The sequence below is a fragment of the Pygocentrus nattereri genome, chromosome 9, assembly GCF_015220715.1.
Source record: "Pygocentrus nattereri isolate fPygNat1 chromosome 9, fPygNat1.pri, whole genome shotgun sequence".
NCBI classification, from domain to species: Eukaryota; Metazoa; Chordata; class Actinopteri; order Characiformes; family Serrasalmidae; genus Pygocentrus; species Pygocentrus nattereri.
This window is the reverse complement of record NC_051219.1, coordinates 35363483-35381999: the sequence shown is the minus strand read 5'-3', so window position 1 is coordinate 35381999 and position 18517 is coordinate 35363483. Positions and strand designations below refer to the sequence as shown.

The 18517-nt window shown below is 42.2% G+C and overlaps 1 protein-coding gene across 11 annotated transcripts in view; it reads left to right on the top strand.

Moving 5' to 3' along the window:
- agrn (agrin) overlaps positions 1–18517 on the top strand; it is a 323933-nt gene that overhangs the window by 228849 nt on the left and 76567 nt on the right. For all 11 annotated transcript variants that reach the window (XM_017709231.2, XM_037541557.1, XM_037541562.1 and 8 more), the window contains 2 exons: positions 8374–8595; positions 17547–17744. In XM_017709231.2, the coding sequence (XP_017564720.1) occupies positions 8374–8595; positions 17547–17744 (420 nt within the window). The remainder of the gene's footprint in view (positions 1–8373; positions 8596–17546; positions 17745–18517) is intronic.

Below are 18517 nucleotides of genomic sequence, written 5' to 3'. Positions count from 1 at the left end.
CATGTCAGGGCGTTAAATCAGAGATTTTGAGTTACAGTGTTTTCTATCACTGTATAAAAGATGCACAAAGCTTCTTTTATTGCTAGATGTACTGTGAGTTTTTCAGTGCACACATTAGCTAATTCAGCTCATTTATAGCTCAGTTCAGCTTAGTACGCACATATCATACACTGTTTGTATGATGAACTTAATATAAACCTGTCAGTTTTCAGCTGATAGATCCTGTTCTGTACATAGGATTTATCAACCGCATTGATAAATCACATGATTATCAGAAAACGGCTGATCGCATGGCAGAAGTAGGCACATTTTACATTGTACTTAATGGGTTAACCATCATTAAAGTATGTTCATTTCTGTAGTTAAAATATATACAATAAGCAGCAACAACATATTCAAAGTGTTCACTGGTAACAGCACGAATGAACTGAAGCGTACCGAGCGGTACACAGATAAGGATCACTGTACATACTTTTTTGAGATGCACTGAGCTATGTTCTTATCGTTCAATGATTTTAAATGCTCCCACATGGGTTTCTTTGGCATCTTTGCTCCTTTAGCATCAGTGGCCATGTAGAAAGTGCTGCAGTATATTGCGCTGTACTGGGGCTCCAAGGTAATGTGCATGCCTGGCATGACTTTATGATGCGTTCAACTGACCAGCTAAAATGCATTCATTTATATCATTTTCCATATAATAACAGTTGCTGTTCTATCTCATGCCTCAGCTGATGAAATTTAATTTGATTTAGGCTTCAAATTTTTGTATTAAATAAAGACAACACTTTCTAAAATAGACAATCGAAAACAAATACTCGATTCAGATTATTTGGACCAGCCCTCAAAGTCTCCTCTTCTAATTACAAAAAAAAAACAATGGATCGATTGAACATTTAGAATTCACACTTTCAATAGAATTTCACCTCTTGTTTTAAATAGGCTGGGGAGAAATAATCAAACGTAATGTAAAAAGAGCTGTTTCAAGCTGTATAAGCCATGAGAGATGAGGGAGGGTTAATGCTGAGATAGTGTTCGCCTGAACTGACGAATGTTTTGCTGGGCAGGATTACAGCAAGCTGCTGGTGAGGTTAGAGGGGGGTTACAGCCATGCTGACTGCCCTAGCTACTCAAAATCCTTGAGATAGGCAGGGGCACGTGGGGTCACAGAGCATTGGAAAAGAGCCTGCTAGATTGATTCTATTAATGAGAGGAAAAATAAACTGATTTAAGAGACAAATTAGCATGTTTTCCTCTTTTTCAGCTGTTTGGTGTCTAAATTAGGCTGAAAAGATAAGAAGAAGCTCATCAAAAGAGGGTTCTGTGGCATTTTTATTGCTTATTTCTGGTTGTTAGTTGAGAAAAAAAAGACAAAAGGCAGTTTAGTTGCTGATTTATCATAAGGCTGTGTGGATGTAGGTGTATGTGTATTGAATGCATCCATGCATCTGTAATGAAATCGAAGACTCTTGCAGGGAGCAGACAGCATGATGGCGTCTAATCCAGGAATAATTACAGTAATGACGGCACCATGGGCAGCGTGAGTAGAGAGCATATAGACACACACACTTACCAATAGCAACGTGGGGGGGGGGGGAGTGCATCACACATATACACTGATATAAATGCACATACATGTCCCGCTGAGTGAGGCACCACAAACAATTATCAAGACAAAAGATGTGCATCATACAAACGTGTACAAGCAGACAGCACGCCCACTCCAACCCGTGCCGCACAATTAGTCCGAGAGCTGAAAAGCACAAAATACAAACACGTTTGCAAAACAATCCCTGTGGTTCACTCCACCCCCACACCCACCCCCCCCACCCCAACACCTAATAAAGTTTACAGTGAGCGGTGTTTGTCTTTGCGACTCTTTCATCATTGTGTGAAAGTGCAAAGCACCACCCCCCCACCACCACCAGCATACAAATGAATCGCACTTTGTTGCTCTAATACAGCCTCGTCTCCATCTCCCCCCTGGAGACCTCCGCACGTCCCCACCGCCGAAAGGTTCACTGTAACTTCAGCTTTTGAACATGTTTTTTTTAATCCTCGCAATAAAGAATTGATTGGAAAATAACGAGGCAGTGATGAAAAAGGTTTTCATTCATGTTGTGCTGGTTCACTGCTGACCCAGTTCCTCTCTCCCTCTCTCTCTCTCTCTCTCTCTCTCTCTCTGCTTCTCTCCTTCTCTATTTCCCTGTCTTCCATGTCCTTCTCTCTCTGTCTCTCTCTTTGTTTCACTCTCTCTCACTCCAACTCTCTATCCCACCTCTCTCTCTCCCCGTTTCACTCCTCTTTCACTCCAACTCTCTATCTCACCTCTCTCTCCCCGTTTCACTCCTTCTCTCACTCCAACTCTCTATCCCACCTCTCTTTCCCCATTTCACTCCTCTTTCACTCCAACTCTCTATCTCACCTCTCTCTCTCTCTCCGTTTCACTCCTTCTCTCACTCCAACTCTCTATCCCACCTCTCTCTCTCCCCATTTCACTCCGTCTCTCAATCCAACTCTCTATCTCACCTCTCTCTCTCTCCCCATTTCACTCCTTCTCTCAATCCAACTCTCTATCTCACCTCTCTCTCTGTCCCCATTTCACTCCTTCTCTCACTCCAACTCTCTAGCCCACCTCTCTTTCCCTGTTTCACTCCTTCTCTCACTCTATCTCTCTGTTCCACGTCTCTCTCTCTGTCTCTCTCTCTCTTTGTGTTAATCTCTCTCTCCCCACCTCTCTTTCTCTCATTCCTCTTTCTATCTCTCTCTGTCTGTTTCTCTTCCTCTCCCTCTCTCTCTCTCTCTCTCTCTCTCTCTCTCCATGTCTCTTATCTGTCTTTCCCCTTCTTTCACCTGTCTCTTTCTGTCTCTCTATCTTGCCCTCTCCTCTCTCTGTTCATCTCTCTTTTTCATCTTTCTTTCTCTCATCCCTCTCTCACCCTCATCTTTCTCTCCCTCTCTGTCTGTCTCTCTCTCTCTTTCTCTCACCCTTGTCTCATCTTTTTCTGTTTGTCTCTCTCCCTCTGTTTCTCTCACTCTCTATCTCTGTCTGTTTCTCTGTCACCCTATCTAATATCTCTCTCTTTCCCTCTCTCTTTCTCAGTTTCACTGTCTTTCTCTCCCCATGTCTCTTATCTCTGTCTTCCCCTTCTTTCACCTGTGTCCCTCTTTCTATCTGTCTCTTTGTCTCACCTCTCTCTTTATCTTCCTTTCTCATCTCTCTCTCTCTCTCTCTCTCTCTCTCTCTCTCTCTCCATCAGTGGGGGGCAGTGTAGATTTTCTGGTCAGGATGAAACGATTGAGCATTTGTTTTTGCGCTGTGATAGGTTGAGTGGTTTGTTTCTGTTTTTTACATTTTTTGATGCTTTTAGTGAGGAATTCTCTGATAGAATTTTCATTGCTGGGGTGAAGTACAAGGCTAGTAAGCAGAGGAAAATGTGTCTCTTAAATTATATTGTAGGGATGGCAAAATTAGCTATATAGAAGACGAGGAAGAATAAGGCCACGGGTGCTGGCTGTGTGAATCTCGAGCTGATGTTAAAGTGGCTGATGGCAGGGCGGATTAGAGTGGAATATGAGTTTTATAGGCTGATAGACCAGGTCGAAGTGTTCATTGATGTGTGGGGGCAGAGTGATGTACTGTGCTGTGTTGATGATGAATCTCACCTAGTCTTCAAGTTTTAACTGTGTTTTAACTTCATATATTTGGATGGACCGATTGATAAAGCTGTAATAATATTGATGTAATAAAGAAGTTAAAATCTCTCTCTCTCTCTCTCTCTCTCTCTCTCTCTATCTATCTACTGGTATGTATGTCCCTCTGTCTCTCGCTCCTCTGCCTCTCTAACAGCAGCTCTTAATGAACTTACAATGTTGGAGCTCTGGCCGCAGAGAGGCCTGCTGCATCCTCTGATCTTCATATTTCATGTCTGCCTCCGCACACAGCAGCCCTCTGCTCTGAATTATTAACCGGGACGCTCCTCTTTTTTCTGGGGTGTTGTGTGTGTCTCTCTCTCTCTTACTCTCTCTCTCTTACTCTCTCTCACCCTCTCTGTTCCCTCTGGCCTTTATCCCATCGTCACACAGACAGTGCTGCTGCTCGGATGCAGATAGTGTGTGTGTGTTTGTGTGTGAAGTGGACTGCGGGTGCAGTAATGAGGTGGTGTGTTTGGCAGTCGTCTGTGGGTATGTCTGTGGAACAGAGCTGGTTGGTTTGCTGTGGCGGGTTAGTAGGACACTGCCTCTCACTCACTCTGTCCCAGACTGTCAGAGGAAATGAATGGGATGTGTCAAAGCCCTGCAACAAACCAGAATATCAGCTTCCAGCACAGAATCTGAAAGAGAATCAGCCTTGCCCATCGCTTATGATCCCAGCTGGAGTCATATGTTTTATTAGTCTGGTTTTTGTATGTTTTGCTAGTTTGGTCATTAATTTTTGTAAATGTATGCTTTTTGCTCTTCAGGCCCTTATATTCTAGACTTATTATTCAGATTTTCATCTTATTATTCAGCAGAGATGTTCACAAGTCACCTCATGCAAGTCTGAGTCAAGTCGCAAATCTTTGATTTGTAATTAGTCTCAAGCCTTTAGTTGTTAACCTTAAATCTCAAATTGTTATTGACAGTTAAGCTTACCTTCTGTATTATTTAAATGGATGGCACTGCACACTGTACATGATACAGTTACTTCCATCAGAAGTGTTTTCTAATCAAACTTTAATATTTGTTATTTGAAGCCATACCAAACATCTGAGAGACCCCACTGAGAGCTGTGAGAGAACAGCACTGTAGCAAATGACTGCGCCTGATAGGAAACACTATCCTCAAGATCCATTAGTCCTTAGTCTAGAGCAGGGGTATCAAACACAATGAGTAAAAGAGGCATATAAGAAAATCTCAACAGATCTGTGTGCCAGAGAAAAAAATGTTTGTTAACACTTTCAATAGTTCACTTTAGATGCTTAGTAGATAATTTACTTTCAAGTTACATTCAACTAAATATCTGCTAAATTGGCCACAATGTTCTTTAACTCTAAATGGGGCTCTAAAACTAACCTTAACCTCAACCCAAAATCTAAACCCAACCCTCAACCTGGTCCTAGCCCTAACCCTGGCCCAAATCCTAACCCTAACCCTGCAACTGTTCAAAATCAACTGAGTTTCTAAAGATAGTTTGTTAACAATTTGAACATCTGTATATAGTTTATAGGGGACTATAGTGTACTATCTAAATAAAGTGAGGCCAAATGTTTTTATTTAATTTTTAATGAATATTGTGCTGTAAGCTGAACTGCCCATTTTTCAACGCTTCAACAAGTAAATATATAAACTTGTAGTAGACTTCAAAATACTACCTGAATACTTGAAATATTCTAAGTTTAAATGCTCCCTAAATTTAAACCTACCTATCCAATTGAACTAGACACCTGACAGCCTTTCAGTGCTGCAGTTCTAATGCTTAGACTCAGTTATTGAGCTGCTGAGCGGTCGATTGGTGTTGGTGTAGTGGGTAAAACCTTGGCCTTGTATGCTGTAGACAAGGGTTCAATCCCCACCTGGGTCAACACTCTACACTACACCAATAAGAGTCTTTAGGCAAGATACCCAACACTACCTTGGCCTACCTGTGTAAAATGATCAAATTGTAAGCTATAACTGGATAAGAGCATCTGCCAAATGCTGTAAATGAGCTGTTATTAGGTGTTTATGTTGGTTGAAATGCAGCTAGTGTGTTTGGTGATTATGTAGAATTGTGGTATAACCATTGTCCTATAGATTGTTGTTGGAATAGGAGACTCGCAGCACACATTATGTTGCAGTGCATGCTGGGGACCATAGTGCATTGTGAAACAGGCTAATATTAATAGAAAATGAAAATACTTTCACTGGCCAGAAAGGATGTGTCTCAGGCCTGATCCAGCCTATATGTCTTGTCAGTTTGCAACTCAGCTGAGGCTCAAGTCCAAGTCACCTACTCAAGTCTAAATCTCTTATCCGGTAACTACTTTGAACTAGTTTTCTGAGTGTGAGGACCTTCCAGTGGGTTTTTAGAGTTTAAGGGGTTAGAAGTGTCCTTATCTGTGTCTTGTTTGTGACATAGTAAATAAAAAAGACAGGTTTTCAAACCAAGTTCTTGGTGAGTATTTCAAGTGGTCCTTAGATGAAACACTCAACTCACTCTCGGTAACATGTCAAAACATGTGAGGGTTAGGACTAGGTTTTAGATTGAGGTTGAGGTTAGGGTTAGGTTTAAGTTTTGCGTAATGGAAGTAACATATTAACAATACATCAACTCAATGTAAGTAATGTATAAACAGATCATCTACAAGATATTCACCTCAATGTATTCAGATGCTTCAATGATATGTTGTTGATGTGTTCCTGATAATCTGTTAAGAGTTTATTAATTATCTACAAAGAAAGACTACAAATAAAGTTTCACCAAGGTCTTAATTGTCATATGCACAGAGAGGTAGGTTTCACTGTACAATGAAAGTCTTAGTCTCATGTGGCAAGATACATTGCTGAAAAGAATAATAAGACCCACACCCACATTCCTCTAGGCCGTGCTCTTTTAATATCCAGAATAATCCATAACAAGATCAAAACAAGCTGTCTATTGAATGGCTATCACTAATTCTTCAAAAGGAGCACTGTTAGTGTTAGGTTTGTCCTTAATGCACAAAACCCATTGCATAAAACCACTTCAGATACTTTGTTTAAAGACAGTCAACTCAATGTCTTATAAAGATCAGTATAGTCTGGTTTAATGGAACTGGTTTTCACTGGTCAGAGTCGGGCTGGGCAGAATGGCAATATGCTTCGTTATCATGATAATCATGATATGTCATAATACAATTCAATTTTCTGAACATACGCATATATATTGTCAGTACTTCTACACACTTAAAAAGTGTGGTTCTACAAAGGTTCTTTAATAAAGGAAATGGTTCTATAAAGAACCATGAACTCTCAGAACCTTTTGCATGCTTAAATAGTTCTTTGCATGGTGGAATGGATCTTCAGATTGTTATAGAATGTGTTGTATATGGTTTTATATACAACATTTTTTAAAAGGGTTCTTCACTAAAAAGCGTTCTTCTATTGTTTTAACGTTGACATCCTAATAATAGAAGAACCCTTTTTTGGTGCTGTATGGCACCCTTTTCAAAAAGGATTTATGTAGAAACATTTACAATACATTCTTCATTTATCTGAAAAAAAAATTATGGTGCAAAGAACCTTTTATTTAAGGTTTTTGAGTGTTCATGATTCTATATAGACCTTTTTTTAACTAAAGAACCCTTGAAAAAACATTTTTTCAGAAGTGTAGAGCACTGACCATCTGTACGTTTTGTTATAAAGAGAGAAAATTGGTCTTGTTTAACTGGATGTAGTGCAACACAGTTTCCAAATATTGAACATATTTACTGTATTCACAGTCTTTTTCAAAATGTAGCACTGTTGGTTCTTTTTTCTTAGTTCTATTTTTTACCCTATTGCCCACCTGTAGGAAAGATTTTTGGGGGGACTTTTTTCAGCTGTGTTAACTGTATTAAATCACTGGGCTAACGACAGGCTAACGACAGCTCCACCTTCACAAGGCTTTGGATTGGTTTAGACATTTCACACTCAGTTTGTTCCCACCCTGATAAGTCCCTGCCTACATTTAGCTCAAACCTTCTTATATTTGTCCCTAGACATTGTTATTATGGCATCTGGCACCACGGAACTATGAAATTTATAGTTTTTACCATTTTAGCACCACTGACAAAGAGGAACAAAGTGAAATGTAGGGCAAACATACAGGTAGTTCACAAATGCAATATTCTGAAATACAAATGGAAATATACAGTATTACAGAATGTGTGCAGGTTTGATTGCAGCAGTTTGTAAGATTGCTATACTTATAACAGTTCCAATAAAGTGTTGTGTGTGTAGTTGGTCACAAATCATCAAGCAATTAAGGAATGGCTACAACAGTCCAGGTTGGTTAAACAGAGGGTGCAGTGGTGGTAGATGTAATGGCACAGAAAGATAATATCGATATAGTGTTCAGCTGCTTACGTTTTATTGCTTCATCATTTAGTGTGTTCAGTGAAGACACACAGTCCTCAGATTAACTCATTCCTTGTTTGATATCCACAAATAAAGCAGTTAAACTACTAAAGTCTTGGAAAAGTCTCGAGAGCCTTTATTATGTGCTGTGAGCAGTCTGTTACACTGCTGCAGGTTCAGCATTGTGGAAACACTGTGATCTTTGATCCTCCTGCCCGCCCCTACACTTCTCCCTTTTCCTCCCTCCCCATCCTCCTCTGATCCCTGACTTTTCTCCATCACTAACTCCCGTCTCTCTGCACTGCTTTCCGGAGCCAGATCTGAACGCGCCCAGCCCATGCCTGAAGAAAACGTGTGAGTTCGGGGGCACGTGTGTGGTGAAGAATGGAGAGGCGGTGTGTGAGTGCCCGGACGCGTGCTCCCAGGCCCAGGATCCTGTGTGTGGCAACGATGGACACACCTACAACAGCCAGTGCCACATGAGGGCCATGGGCTGCGCCCTGCAGAAGAACATCAACATCAGCCACAAAGGACCCTGCGGTGAGTCCACACAGACACTCTCACAGGTTCTTTATACAATAGATGTATATGGGACCATTAACTGACATTGTAGTGAAGTTTAAAGCTCAGTCTCTTCTGAGCGTCTCTAATGTGTCTTTTATGGAAACCACTGTCAGTGAGGCATCTAAGTGCGTCCTATTGTTTAAGTACTGGGGTACATTTATGCTGTACCCAAACTCAAACGACTAGGCTTTTAATAAATCAGTTATGAATTCTTGAGGTTTCTTGAGTTTTCTTGAGTTAGAGAGCAGCACGATAGGCATTAAAAAGTTTTGTTGGGTAACTTTTACTTATCTGAGCCAAACAAATCATTTATGTAAGTACAGCTCTGCAGAATCATTTTTAACATTTTGACACATAAAATATCAAAAATCAGAATTGACTGTTGTATCAGAGTTGGAAATATGTGTATCTTTCGGATTTCTCAGTCTTCACTCAGGAAATAAGCAGGCAGTGCATTCACTACACTTGCAACACACATATAAATGCTTATCTGTGGAGTTTTTGTGGGCAACACCTCCATTAATCTCACACTACTTAGGCCTTAGATTGGTTAAGAAATGTCACCCTCAGCTTTTCCAACCATAACAAGTCCCCAAATGTTATGTACCCAACATACATTTCCCAATAATGTTCCCAAATACATTTCACCTGGACTTTGTCAGCTCTCAGATTTTACTGTTACAAAATCATATCTGTTCCCACTAACTACCCTTTGTGGAGTCTGGGTAGAATTCTTCTCCAGGCCTTCGCAACACAAAACGTCTAATATTTGAGGTACTACAAGTGGTTATCTCTGACACATTTATCTTTTTGTTAAAATTGAATAAAGTGACTGCCAGATGTATACTACACAACTTTTACCCCAGTTTTAGCCCCACTTCTCAGTGTGGCTGAGTCTGATATAGTAGGCAGGGCTAGTTAGCTCTAGTCTGCAGATTTTTGGGTTAGTCGGAGTCGACAGTCAGGGAGAGAATCGAGTACTGTGTGAGGGGCGCAGACCCAGATTTTTGGTCTCCTGATCGCGCTTCAGACCAGTTGGAGTTTATCAAACATGTTTTTTTGACCCAACTTCAGGAGCACAACCGAAGAAAATACAGCAAGTAAACAAAGAAAAATGGCAAAAAGTCAGTTGTGTGGAGGGAAGCTTTGTAATGGGCTGAGATTTAGGCACAAGCACAATCACGTTTATGTACATTTAAAACAAAATTAAAATAAATAAATAAAACACTAATGACATTTTTAAATCAGCGAGCCTCACTTAAAAATGTCTACTTGCTGCTTCTTTACTGTGTCAGCGTAAATGGCAGAGAAAACAGCAGCAGCAGCTCCACGTTTGGGTCTTCTACACTGTTAGAAATAAAGGTACCATGCAGGTATATGATTCGTTCATCAAGGTACAAACAGTGTAAGTGTTCCCTCAAAGGTTAAACAGTGGTTTTAAGGTCCAACTGTGTACCTTAAATACATTTTCCCTGTGGAAAAGTAGATATTTGTATCTTTTTATAAACAAATGTTTTAAAACAGAACCATTTAATAAAAAGCCTGGAGACAAGACGGGGTGTGTGGAGTCAGTACAATTTAGAAAATTTTAGTAGATTATGGTACAGATATGTTCCCTGACTACTGAGATGTACCCCTGCCCCAGTGACAGTGTCGTACCTTTTTTTCAGAAAGTGTAATAACTGGAAAACGCGAATTAACGTGAGTTAGTTCAGTGAGTTCCATTTGGTTTAGCAAGAGATTAAACGTTGAGTAGTGTGTGATCCATAAATATTTCAGTCACCTAAAAAATCCCCCAAAACCAGTGAGATGCCCAATCTTTTTATAATCTGTTAAGACTTTAAAAGTCATGTACTCTTAAAAGAAATTCAAACTTGCCTCGAGTTAAATGGTTAAAATGTTTGAATATGTTTTAGGGACTGCTCTATGTGCAGAGCCTGAAAAGACATATAATCCAGTACTGTATAGTATGTTACTGAGTGATATAAACGTAGGTGCTGGGATACAGTGAGATGTGTTTCTCTACAAATCTGGAGCATCTTTGTCCTGCAAAGTACAAAAACCAGGATACACTCACACACATCCTGGCCAACTCTTCCCTTTTCCAGTCCTGCTCACACTCTTAACCACTACGCAGATCTTCATAGATAGAGGGCTGTAATTTTCTTCCTCCATGACCTTTTTTTTTTTTTTGAAAGGATGCTCTTAAGTTAAAATTAAAGAAAGCAGCATCCTTCGCAGTAATTGTTTGCATGAGTCAGGTGTTTTTGTAGCACAGTGCAGAAGCAGCTGCTGTAATGGCTGCGCTGCCCTTTCAAGTGGTACTACTACAGATTGTATACGTACTGCTCATATGAAGAACTATTTCCTTTCAGTTCAGTGAGTGCTTTTATGTGCTGCTGCTGTAGAGATGAATGCATGCTGGATTTCTGATACGTTCTGGGCCATTTCCTCCTGTGTCCTGCTTGAGTAAACTGGGCTGCTCTGGGGCTAGTGGGCAGCAGAGGAGGACTCTATTTGGATGCCCACAGCCAGATCGCTGCTTTGAAAATACCTTGTTAAGCGTGTTTTCATTATTTCATTATGTTCGAGTGCTCTTGAGGCCTGCAGTGTGCATGAGTCAGTGAGTGCAATGGCATCACACTGTGTGTATATTAATTAGCGCCTCCAGTGAATGGCGTTTGTATGTGTATGCGTGCATGTGTGTGTGTGTGCCTGGGGTCATTTGGCAGCAGCAGAGTTTATCTGAATGTTTTCTACCTGCAGGGCGCTGTTGCTCTTTATGCTAGTGCCGCTTCCACTGCTATACGTCTGCCATCAGCACATAAATGACATGTAGATAGTGATATCTCTCTCTTTCTCTAGTGCCACGGTCTCATTCGCCTCTTCAGGGCATGCAGTGGGAATTAACACACTCAGAGGAATTCAAGAATTATATATGAGAGAGAGGGGGGGGGGGGGGTGGATGGGGAAGCAATAAAAAGAAATAGAGAAGAGAGCGAGAGAAAAAGAGAAAGTGACAGAGATAGAGGAATGAGAGAAAGCATGGAATGTAAGTGAAGAAGAGAGGAAAGAACTGAAGAAAAGGGGAAAGCGGACAGAAATAGAAATGGAGAAGGGGGAAAAGAGAGGGAAGTAGAGTTGGACTGAAGGGGAGATGAGACAAGGGGGAAGAGGGACAAAATAGACTAAAAAGAGACCAGAATGTGAAAGAAAAGCAGAGAGAGAGAAAGAGAGAGGAGAGAGATGGAGGGTGGTGCGCAGAGTGGGTTGTGAGAGAGAAAAAAGAAGAGACAGATGAGAGAGAAAAAAGATGGAGAAAGAAAAAACAGAAGGAAAGATAAAGATAACAAAGAGAGAGATACAGAGAGAGAGAGAGAGAGTGAAAGGAAGAGACTTATGGATAAGACACACAATTGAAAGTGAGAGAAAAAGAGAGAAATAACTAACTAGACAGGGCAGTTGTGGGCTGGAGGTTAGGGAACTGGCCCTGTAAACGGAAGGTTGCCGGTTTGATCCCCAGTGCTGACAGTCCATGACTGAGGTGTCCTTGAGCAAGACACCTAACTCTCTACTGCTCCCCGGGCGCAGTGGATAGTGCTGCCCACTGCTCTGGGCAAGTGTGCTCACTGCCCCCTAGTGTGTGTGTGTGTGTATTCACTAGTGTGTATGTGGTGTTTCACTTCATGGATGAGTTAAATGCGGAGGTGGAATTTCCCCGTTTGTGGGATTAAAAAAGTATCACATAAATTAAATAAATAAATGAACAATCAGGAAGTGGGCAGCCAGAGAAGAAAAATGTTTAAGCACGGCCAACTCAATTTGGAATACAAGCCTGTGGGAGGCAGGTCCCCATGTAGCGTTCTAGAGAGTAATAAATAGTTTTTATTTAAAAAAAATAACACATGCACATAAATACATTCATACACATACACACACACACACACTTTGGTAGCATCTGTAATGCAAGGCATTAGATGGCATTGAGTCAGTGCTAAAGCAAGCGTCAGCGGATCGGGGCAATAAAGAGCGGCCCCCAAACAGCTAATCCAGCACAGGCTCCTGCTTATTCTGGCCTGTTTACAGAGCACAGCTCTCCAGCACAAGTGAGCTCTGTTATTATCTCCATTAATTATACCTCTGTATTCAGACCACAGCCTCTGCCTCACAGATCACACCCTGCCATCTATTACGGATCTGTGTGTGTGTGTGTGTGCGTGTGTGCGTGTGTGTGTGTGTGTGTGTGTGTGCGTGTGTGCGTGTGTGTGTGTGTGTGTGTTTGAGAGAGAGAGAGAGAGAGAGAGAGACAGAAGGAGAGAAATTGTGTGCTTTTTTCATATAATGACAAACAAAAATTTTGTTGAAAAAGTAGAGAAAAACCGCTCTGAGCAGCAAAGAGTAAAGTGCTTGTTACCAAGTTGTATGCTGGGTTTTTTTCAACTGAAAGGATGTTTCATTTTGGTTACTGAGGATAACGTTAGGGTGAAACTTTCTTGCGACTACTTGCAGTTTGCGAGCTGCCTGAAACATAATTCACACCAGATTCGCTTTCATATCACATTACTCTGATTGTATAATCAATATGGTTTGCAAAGTTTTGTTTAGTTTATACATCTTTTTCTCATTTTTAAACCCAAAGAGGGAAATCAGTGAGCTAGCTGCATAGATCATGAGACAGCAGGTTAACAAGGTTAACACTGTCACAAGCAGCTGACCAGACAGCTATGTTAATGTTAGCTGTCTAGCTGACTAGCTTGTGAAACTGTATACCAGCAGATAAGCAACATTATTCCAAGGGACCGTTGCCCTGTTCTGTCCAAACAGCTTTCTTTGGGTACTATATTGCCTTATAATGCTGTGCATGTGCCTCTCCATCATGAATGCATTTCAGCGCTTTAGGCCAAAGCCTAATCTTATTATAAACTATTGTGAAACAATGTCTCCAGCATCAGGCAGCATATTTGTAACTATTTAGTGTAATAGCTTTCTGTGAGGGAGCTTTAGAGGGGCTTTTAGCTCTTCAGATGTCTGGTTCCTATCACCATCACTGATCACTGTGTTTTACATTGGCCAGCTCTGAATGACTGTATACATCTTAAAATGAAAAAAAGATATATGTACTTAACCTGTGTGTGGTATATTTGTGTTTTACGTGACAATGTTTATATGTTTATGATTCCACATATTTGTACGCATATGATCATATGCTGTTTTTGTTGATGTTTTTTTACCTTGGGCTACAGAATCATAAATGCCCTTATCTTCACAGCTCAGGAGCAGTCCAGTAGCGATATGAGTGACATTTTTTTTACATGGTATTTTTCCCTGCTGTGTGAGTGGCAGCTGACCTTGTCTGGCAGGTCTGGAGAAGTGTGATGAACTAATAGACTTCACAGGGATATGGGCTTCTCTGAGAGAGCTCGTCCATATATATTTATAAACAGCTTGATGAGAGAGGAGTCCGCTGTGTCATCGGGAAAGAAAATATGACAGCGTGATTCGCCAGGTGATGGAAATGATACTTATTTGTTGGGAGCTGGGGAATATAGGTCAGCTGTGAGCTGTGGAGATGGTGAAGGAGGAGCGAGCCGGGGAGAAAAATCATTAAGCAGTGTAGAGAGAGCGGAAGAGGGAGCAGGGGAGAGGGAGATGGAGGTAAATAAAAAGGAAGAGGCTGATAGAGCAGACTAATAGAGCAAGGGCTCGGCGCTGGGGGATTTTTCTTCGTGGCCGCTCACAACAAACCACTGTTGTGGGCCACACATTAAGCACATCCTCACCTTGTCTCCACTGGCCACTGAGGCCACTTTACAGCTGGCCTCTTAAGAGGAGTGCGGTGCTGGCTGCAGGCTCCATTCCCTCCATATGTCAGCCTGAATGCTGGCCTGTCTGGACCCCTTTTGGGGGCCCAACGCTTTGGAATAAGGCAGCTGTTTACAGGATATAGCCTCTTGTAGCTCCTGCGGTCTGCGTAGAGGTCGGCTAACAGGTGCAGCAGATAAAGAAGTGGCAAGCATAGGGGGGTCTGATAAAGGAAGATGCTGTGGGCAATACCGGGTTGATTTATTGTTCCTGGCCCGCTCCCAGCCATGGGTGGCCACTTAGCCATGCGGGGCAGCCGTGTTTAATAACGCGGCCGGGTGCCCGGGCCCTGGGAGCCATCAGCAAAGAAATGCTTCTGGAAACCAAAAACAGGCCACTTTATTAATGTGTAATAAACAGGCTGATGCCAGGCAAGTGAGATTTATGCTCGAGCACCTCCCTCCATTAGCACTAAATCAGCAGCTGTTATTACCACTGCTCTAATTGAATCCTCCTGGTTGTAATTGTCACTGGCCATGCTCGTTCCCTCCCAGTTTGAATCTCATTTTAATTTTTTTTCTTGATGAACTGAGCTCCAGGAAGTCATAGCTTGGGATCAGATGTGTTGCCGCCATTATGTGTAAAAATAGAGAGGGGTTTTGGTTGAAGAATCTGCTATAGATTTCTATAAGTAGGTCCTTATGATTATGAGGCTGGAAGCAGGGTGATGGGCTTCAGCATGGAAACAGTTTTGGAGTGGAAAGGAGTATCGAGGTCTTGGAAACTGCACAATTTTTACAAAACAGCAGCAGATTTTTAAAAGACTGGGTATCTCCCATTTTCTGACTAATATTTGAAGAATTTTCTGGCTACTGATAAGTTGTGAATGAAGATTAGAGATTAATTGCTAAGAGATGCCAACAGTAAAAACATCTCTCCGCTTTGTATTGAAACACATTTCTTACAATGCTATGTTCTCTAAATAGTTGAGCACAATCTAAAGGCGATACCGCATGTCGATGCTCTTCAGGCAGCCTGTTTACATTTATTGTTCTAGCCTCATTTATTTTCAGGTGACTGCGTAGGTGTCAAAAGAGAAGCTTACAAACCCAAAAAATGGAAAAACAGAGGTTGAAGCACAGTACACATAGTGCACTGCTCAAAAAAATAAAGGGAACACTCAAATAACACATCCTAGATCTGAATGAATGAAATATTCTCATTGAATACTTTGTTCTGTACAAAGTTGAATGTGCTGACAACAAAATCACACAAAAATTATCAATGGATATCAAATTTATTAACCAATGGAGGCCTGGATTTGGTGTCACACACAAAATTAAAGTGGAAAAACACACGACAGGCTGATCCAACTTTGATGTAATGTCCTTAAAACAAGTTAAAATGAGGCTCAGTATTGTGTGTGGCCTCCACGTGCCTGTATGACCTCCCTACAACGCCTGGGCATGCTCCTGATGAGGTGGCGGATGGTCCCCTGAGGGATCTCCTCCCAGACCTGGACTAAAGCATCCGCCAACTCCTGGACAGTCTGTGGTGCAACATGGCGTTGGTGGATGGAGCGAGACATGATGTCCCAGATGTGCTCGGATTCAGGTCTGGGGAACGGGCGGGCCAGTCCGTAGCTTCAATGCCTTCAGCTTGCAGGAACTGCTGACACACTCCAGCCACATGAGGTCTAGCATTGTCCTGCATTAGGAGGAACCCAGGGCCAACCGCACCAGCATATGGTCTCACAAGGGGTCTGAGGATCTCATCTCGGTACCTAATGGCAGTCAGGCTACCTCTGGCGAGCACATGGCCTCCAAAGAAATGCCACCCCACACCATTACTGACCCACTGCCAAACCGGTCATGCTGAAGGATGTTGCAGGCAGCAGATCGCTCTCCACGGCGTCTCCAGACTCTGTCACGTCTGTCACATGTGCTCAGTGTGAAGCTGCTTTCATCTGTGAAGAGCACAGGGCGGCAGTGGCAAATTTGCCAATCCTGGTGTTCTCTGGCAAATGCCAAGCGTCCTGCACGGTGTTGGGCTGTGAGCACAACCCCCATCTGTGGACGCCGGGCCCTCATACCATCCTCATGGAGTCAGTTTCTAACAGTTTGTGCAGACACATGCACATTTGTGGCCTGCTGGAGGTCATTTTGCAGGGCTCTGGCAGTGCTCCTCCTGTTCCTCCTTGCACAAAGGCGGAGGTAGCGGTCCTGCTGCTGGGTTGTTGCCCTCCTACGGCCTCCTCCATGTCTCCTGGTGTACTGGCCTGTCTCCTGGTAGTGCCTCCAGCCTCTGGACACTACGCTGACAGACACAGCAAACCTTCTTGCCACAGCTCGCATTGATGTGCCATCCTGGATGAGCTGCACAACATTCAAAAGTGACCAAAACATCAGCCAGAAAGCAGAAAGGTACTGAGAAGTGGTCTGTGGCCCCCACCTGCAGAACCACTCCTTTATTGAGTGTGTCTTGCTAATTGCCAATAATCGCCACCTGTTTTCTATTCCATTTGCACAACAGCTGTGAAATTGATTGTCAATCAGTGTTGCTTCCTAAGTGGACAGTTTGATTTCACAGAAGTTTGATTTACTTGGAGTTATATTGTGTTGTTTAAGTGTTCCCTTTATTTTTTTGAGCAGTGTAGTTTGCTTAACAAGCAAGCATACATACAGTGTAAAACACAGCTTAATGGCCAAGTCAGGGATTTTTTCCTCATACTGTTGTGTAGTCACTTGCAGTCTGAGGCATTGTTAATCCAGATTGTTCATTAAAGGAGTGAACATTAGAGAGTAATGTGGAAGGAACAACTGGTCTCTTGGGGTTAGCCTTTAGCTTGGCATGGACACCAGCCTGCTTGCCGTGCTTTTGTTTTGTCTCGCACTGTCTGCACCACACCATTGCCTTCCCCAGTCCTCTCCCAGCTGCATCAGACAGTGTGGTGGGTTTAGGGGCAGGTTTATGTACTTCAGTTTTGACCACCAAGGCCTCCATACATCACTATCTTCAGTGTTTGCCTGGCTTAAGCAGGGTCGATAAAGCAGACCAAAGGCTGACATTGATCTTTCTTCTCGACTGAGTCTCTCCACTAACATCCACCAACTTCTCTTTCACAGATAAGGCCTGCGCTAACTGCTCATTTGGCGCTATCTGCGATGCGCAGACAGGCCGCTGCGTTTGCCCCACCGAGTGTGTGGGCTCGCGGCAGCCCGTGTGCGGCAGCGACGGCACCACCTACGCCAATGAGTGTGAGCTCAACGTGAGGGCCTGCACTAAAAAGCTGGAGCTACGAGTGGTGGCCCGTGGAGATTGCAGTGAGTGCCCACCAAAAACAGCCCTCCTCTCCTCCTTCCTCTCCCATCACACAGTCATTTAGCCCCACCATGCACGCAAGGAGAGCTGACCTTCATATCAACATGCAATGCATGATTTTCAGTGCTGTCTTCATATGTTTAGCTTGTCTGATCTATCTTGATACTTTCCAAGCAATTAGTGCAACCAGTGGTTAGAGTGCTGGGTGGAATATTATCTTATACCATGTATACTATGATATTGACACAAAATACTGTTGCTTTTTGCTTTAGCAGTATTTGATAGATAATGAGCATTATATCTATGATGTAATGCCTATATTATAGTGATGTCAAGAGGTATTTATTTATTAGTTATTTATTTGACTTTGTGCACTTTACTGTTGTTTATATGTTAATGCTACCTTAAGTGTCATCTGATATTTATGGATGATATTGCGATATTGATTTTTTCAATACCACCCAGCTTTAAGCAATTATATCTAGCCTAATAAGTGACCCCTAAAATTATGTTCCAATTACAAAAATGAACAATTAGCTACCATCATTATTTAATATTTACTTAGTAGGGACAGATTCAAAGCCCAGTGCCGCATATCATATAATTTAAGGCTAACTTTACATAACAACTTTACATGACAGGTCAGAGACCTGGTATCAAAATCTATTCCCAAGTTTCCACTTGTAGTGACTACGCAGGTGGGGGTTGAAATACAATAATTCCAGTAGCACATGAAAATGGCACAACACCCATATCACCCATATCATACGATCCT